The sequence below is a fragment of the Mandrillus leucophaeus genome, unplaced genomic scaffold (assembly GCF_000951045.1).
Source record: "Mandrillus leucophaeus isolate KB7577 unplaced genomic scaffold, Mleu.le_1.0 Scaffold6, whole genome shotgun sequence".
NCBI lineage: Eukaryota > Metazoa > Chordata > Mammalia > Primates > Cercopithecidae > Mandrillus > Mandrillus leucophaeus.
This window is the reverse complement of record NW_012106474.1, coordinates 2,248,178-2,253,984: the sequence shown is the minus strand read 5'-3', so window position 1 is coordinate 2,253,984 and position 5,807 is coordinate 2,248,178. Positions and strand designations below refer to the sequence as shown.

The window sequence follows — 5,807 nt, the reverse complement described above, 5'->3', positions numbered from 1 at the left end:
GACCAGCCTGGCCAACATGGTGAAACCCCATCTCTACTAAAAATACAAAAATTAGCCGGGCATGGTGGTGTGCGCCTGTAATCCCAGCTACTCGGGAGATGAGGCAGGAGAATCGCTTGAACTCAGAAGACGGAGATTGCAGTGAACCAAGATCATGCCATTGTACTCCAGCCTGGGCGACAAAATTGAAACTCCATCAAAAAAAAAAAAAAAAGCCAGTTAGCCCTCGCCAAACACTTTTTCAATATAAAATAATTTTATCATCATTTTTGCATCTGTCTTCTGTTGAAAATTTGGAGATTGCTAAGGCAAAACAGTATAACATACACTTCATGGTGAGGAGAGATGTAAATATCAAATAAATGAATGGATTAGTGAGTCAATGTCTCCATCAAAGTCAGATGTAAGAAAGCAGTGAGTAAAAACGTAATCTATTCTTGCTAGAGCTGTTTTGTGTACAAATACGTTAAACCATTTGTGTTTGCAGCAATTTTCTCAGAAAAATGATAATATTTTAAAGGTTGCCATAAAGGCAAGTCTGTCACTCGTGGTGGTGTCAGCCTTGCCCATCACTGGCTCCTCAGCAGAAGGAGAGGAGGTCTTCTATTTTTGTGCAGTTAAAATAGAAAAATTATTCAAAACATTTCCGGCAGCACACTCTGGGCAGTCCCATGCACTGAGGTAATCCGCTTTTGCAAGTGACTGACTTTACAGTGACCTTTGGGAACTGCTTATGCACAAACGCTTGCAAGACAATGGCAGTTACTTTGATAAGGGCTGTTTGGTATAAAGCGGCCTCCTGCGGACCTCACTGCTCCTGGAACCCAGGGCAGGTGCGCGGCACGAGCCGCTCCTACCTTCTCATCGGTCACACCATCATTGTCGTCGTCATCATCACAGGCATCGCCAATCCCGTCCTTGTCAAAGTCTTCCTGCCCAGAATTTGGCAGATGGGGGCAGTTATCCTGCAATTAGAGAAGGAAGAATACTTGGAAAAACATTCAGGAAAGCAGGAATGCAGGAATGCAGGTGAAATGAAACCAGCGTGGCTCTGAGGAAGGAAGCGTCCCCCGTCTGTCCTCGATCTCGAGTGGGAGCTAAGAGAGGAGCCAGGAGGCCAGAGGCGCATGGATTTCTTCTCAACTCCTGCCCTGGAAATTATGTCACCACTACTCATGAGGGAGACAAAAGAAACTAGTGTTCGGAGCCCAGGATCCCAGTGAGGTTGCCAAACAACGGCAGAAACAAGAAGAGAATGACAAGGTATTGCTCTGAGAGAACATGGGGGAGAAAAGAGGCCTAGTGGCGCTTTCCTTCCCACAGACTTCAGCTCATAAATCAAAATGCCAAAGCTTATAAACGTTTAACCCTCACCAGCCAAAAGATCTCAAAGAAAACAGTCTTTCAAATATGTATGTGATATGTTCAGAAACCAGGGCTGAGAACTTGAAATTATCTGCTAACTCAGCTCTTCACGATGAGTGGGTAATGCATGTAATAGGGCAAAAAACTCATTTCAGTTCAGCCCAATTATACCATAATTTAAAGCTGAGTTGTACAGACACTAACAACTCGAGGGAACTGGAAATCTAGGAAAAGGTAGAGAGTAGAGCATCTGTTTCAGTTTCCTGAACACGTGTACAAGAGCCCCAACGGGTGTCTCCTCCCCGTGGCTCAAAGTGCATCACTCATTGAATCAGAAAACAGAACGTGGAGTCGTGTCCTGGAGCCCAGAGTTTCAGCACTCGCAGATCAAGAAAGGACAGCATGTTGCTTGTCATGGAGGACACGGATCCCAGATGGGGGCCCCTGGCAATGGGGAGGATCCAGCACCTGTGTGTCAGGTGAATATGGGAACAGGCACGGGGTCCCTTGTCAAGTCTCTCTTTTAAATTATTTTGTGTGTGTGAGTGTGTGTGTGTGTGTGTGTGTATATATATATTTTTTATCTATTTTTGTGCAGTTAAAATAGATAAAATTATTCAAAACATTTCTGGCAGCACACTCTGGGCAGTCCCATATATATACACACACACACACACACACACACACACACACACACGTAACTTTGTAAATTATGTACCATTTTCAAAATTATTAAATTTCCATCTAAAATTCCACAACAATGGAAAGAATAATCGGGATATCTTCCAGCAGCATGGTCTCAGCTACAGCTGACTTTCTGAAATCAGGGGCTTCAGGAAGTGTAGGCTGGGTAGGCAAGGGGTGTAACATAGGTTGGGATCAGTGCCTCATTGATTTTAAAACATATTCATATTTTGTTTCAGTATTTTCAGTCAGTATTTGCCATCTTTAGTCAAGAGGGACTGAAAGAGAAATTTCAGTCAGTATTTGCCATCTTTAGTCAAGAGGGACTGAAAGGGAAAATTAACACAAATTCACAAGTGTGATTAAATGTTAAATAAAAATGAATATAGTTATATTTTCAAGTGGTATTTTGTGTCAGTTTGTGGCATTTCCATGTCTGACTTTCTTAAGGCATAAAACTGCAGTAACACATTTTGGGGCACCCTGTGCGGTGGACTGAGTGGTGGTCCCCACTGTGGATGTCCACGTCGTAATGTCTGGAGCCTGGGAATGTCACCTGATATGGCTGAAGTGAATTTCATCTTATATGGTAACAAGTGCAATTAGGTTAAGGACTTTGAACAGAGAGGCTCATCCTGGATTATCTGGGTGGGCCCTAAACACAAGCACAGGTGTTCTTATCAGAGAGAGGCAGAGGAAGCTTCGGGAGAGAAAGGCACTGGAGAAAGTGGTATGAAGACAGACCAGAGGTCAGGGTGATGCAGCCACCAGCCCCAGAAGCCCAGCGACGGCTGAGCCAGAGAAGCTGGGAGAAGCAGAGGGAGCATGGCCCCGCTAGCACCATGACGTCGTGTTTCTGGCCTCCAGAGCTGCGAGGTAACAGATTTTTGTTGTTCTGAGCCTCCTGGACCGTGGTGTTCGTTCCGGTGGCCACAGGAAAGCGGTCCAGCCTGTGATGGGCCCCGAAGGAGCTCCTTCTCCCAGCCAGCTGAGCTGCTCCTTATACCGCAACACGCCTGGGCTTTGGGAAGAAAACCACGTCCTAACTCTTTCCAAGTGACAAAGCCTGGCCAGACCTGCCTGAGACACAACGGCCTCGGCACAGCCTGGAGCTGAGCGTGGAGCCGGCGGCGTCCTCCCTCCACTCACACTTTCAGGTGATGCGATGCACACAGCTGCAAATATGGGCCAAGGTGCCTGCTGTTCTCTGGTGCCCAGCAGCGGGCAGTGCCAGAGTGTGGCTGTGTCTACTAAGGACACCCAGAAAGGGGACCGGGGGGACGCATTCAACCTGGTGATCAGGCAAGAGGCCTTAGAGACGCTCCCTCCAAATGCACCAGGCTTCGAAATTCGCTGTGCTCCCCCCCTCGACGTAGCGTCCCTGGCACCAGGAGGAGGGCTGACCGCCATGGCCCTGGGTGCCCTGCGAGCCCCGCGCCTCACCTTGATGCAGTGGTAGGTGGCGTTGGTGGCGCAGACCAGGTTGAGGTTGGGCCAGCCGTCCAGGTCCGAGTCCTCCCCGCAGATGAGCCCGTCGCCCGCGTAGCCTGTCTGGCACTCGCACTTGTACATGGGGTCGCTGAAGTGGCCCAGGTAGATGCACTCCGCGTGCTTGTGGCAGTTGTGTGTCTTGTCCTTGCATGGGTTTTCGGGCTCACACACCTAAGGGGAGAAGGGCTGTGTGGTTAGTGACAGGCAGGACGATGGCTCTGGAAGCGTCGAGGCGGGACGTTGGACACCGCAGCCCCCAGCAGGCCCCGTCCCAAGCAGACCCAAGTCCTGAAGTGGGAAGGGCTTTCTGGACGTGCACTGCAGGTGCCATTTGTTCCTGAGGCTCTGTGAGTGACTCAGTCATCGTTTCTGAGCCTTGGCTGCAGCTCACCAAGGGATGCCGCTAATAGCTGAGAGGTTGTGGCCTGACCTTCACAGGCCCCACCTGAGCACTCAGCCCTTCACCCCGCACTGAGAGGAGCGGCCAAGCCGTGTCGGTGCTCAGCTTCCCCGGGCCAGCCCCTCCCGTGTCTCTCCTGGGCCACACCACCCCTTCCTCTCCTTTCTCCTGCTTCTTTTGCGAACTCATTTGATTTTTCCAAAGCCTCCACAACACACAAGGAAGGCCGGCCTTGCGTACTTGCTTTTCCGTCTTGGCTGCCTCCAGGCCAACCCCAGTGGGCTGGCTCCCTCTGTATCGGGGTGGGCAGGGCAGGCAGTGGAAGCCGGGCTGAGTGTTGACACAGCGAGGCACCTTGCTGGTGGAGAAGCAGATGTCGGGGACCAGGGCACACTGTGGGGACAAGCAGACATGAGAGGCTGCTCCTGACCTCCAGGGCACCCACAGCCCAGGGCGGGGTCACCCACCTCGTCCAGGTCCTCACAGTGGGTGCCATTACCCAAGAAGCCCACAGGGCAGGAGCCGCACGACCAGGACCCATCGGGGAAGCTGCTGCACTGGGCTCCCGGGAAGCAGGGGTTGGATAAACAGCCATCTGGGTGGGAGAAGGTGCAGCAGAGTTAACCACGCACCCTGCACAGCACAGAGGGAAGGCCGCCCTGTGTGCTGTCAAACACTCTGGATGTCCTTGTCATCAAACTGTGTAGTCAGGAATACTGCGGTGTGATTCTGGATGAGCATCTAGGGGCGTCATTTCCAAGAATGCATTGCTCAGCTGGACACAGTGCAGTGGGTTACAGAAGCACACGCACACTATGACTACACGCCACGGGCCACACCACACAGCTACCCACACGCCACCTTCCACACCACCCAACTACCTACGTGCCACATTCCGGACCACACATCTACCCACACACCACCTTCCACACCGCACAACTACCTACATGCCACATTCCAGACCACACAACTACCATGTGTCACATTTCACACCACACCGCGACACACGCACCATGTTCCACACCACACAACTACCTACACACCATGTTTCACAACACACAGCTACTCACATGTCACGTTTCACACTACACAACTACATATTACATTCCAGACTACACATCTACCCATGTGCCAAGTTCCACACTGCACAGCTACCCACATGCCATGTTTCACAACCCACACGCCCCGCTCCGGATCATATCACAGTTTACATGCCGTGTTTCACACCACATAACTACCCACATGCCACATTCCACCCTGAACAACCTACGTGCCATGCTCCAGACCATAGAACTACCTACATACCACATTCCAGACCACACAACTACCCACGTGCCATGTTCTACACTGAACAACTACCTACATGCCATGTTCCAGACCATACAACTATCCAGATGCCACATCCCAGACCACACAACTATCCATGTGCCACATTCCATACCATGCAACTACCCACACACCATGTTCCATACCACATAACTATCTACATGCTATGTTCCCAGCCACACAACTACCCAAATGCCACAGTCTACACCACACAACTACCCAAATGCCACAGTCTACACCACACAACTACCCACTTTCCACAGGCCACACAACTACCCACATTCCACAGGCCACACCACACAACTACCCACATTCCACAGGCCACACCGCACAACTACCCACATTCCACAGGCCACACCACACAACTACCCACATACCACATTCCACACCACACGACTACCCATATTCTACAGGCCACACCATACAACTACCCACATTCCACAGACCATGCCACACAACTACCCACACACCACATTCCACACTACACAACTACCCACATTCCACAGACCACACCACACAACTACCCACATTCCACAGGCCA

At 50.7% G+C, this 5,807-nt stretch overlaps 1 protein-coding gene across 1 annotated transcript in view; it reads right to left on the bottom strand.

Annotated features, from left to right (window-relative positions):
• THBS2 (thrombospondin 2) overlaps positions 1 to 5,807 on the bottom strand; it is a 40,600-nt gene that overhangs the window by 13,692 nt on the left and 21,101 nt on the right. The window contains exons 10-13 of the mRNA XM_011999660.1: positions 4,408 to 4,557; positions 4,181 to 4,333; positions 3,493 to 3,711; positions 858 to 965 (exon numbers count right to left, since the gene is read on the bottom strand). Coding sequence (XP_011855050.1) covers positions 858 to 965; positions 3,493 to 3,711; positions 4,181 to 4,333; positions 4,408 to 4,557 — 630 coding nt within the window. The remainder of the gene's footprint in view (positions 1 to 857; positions 966 to 3,492; positions 3,712 to 4,180; positions 4,334 to 4,407; positions 4,558 to 5,807) is intronic.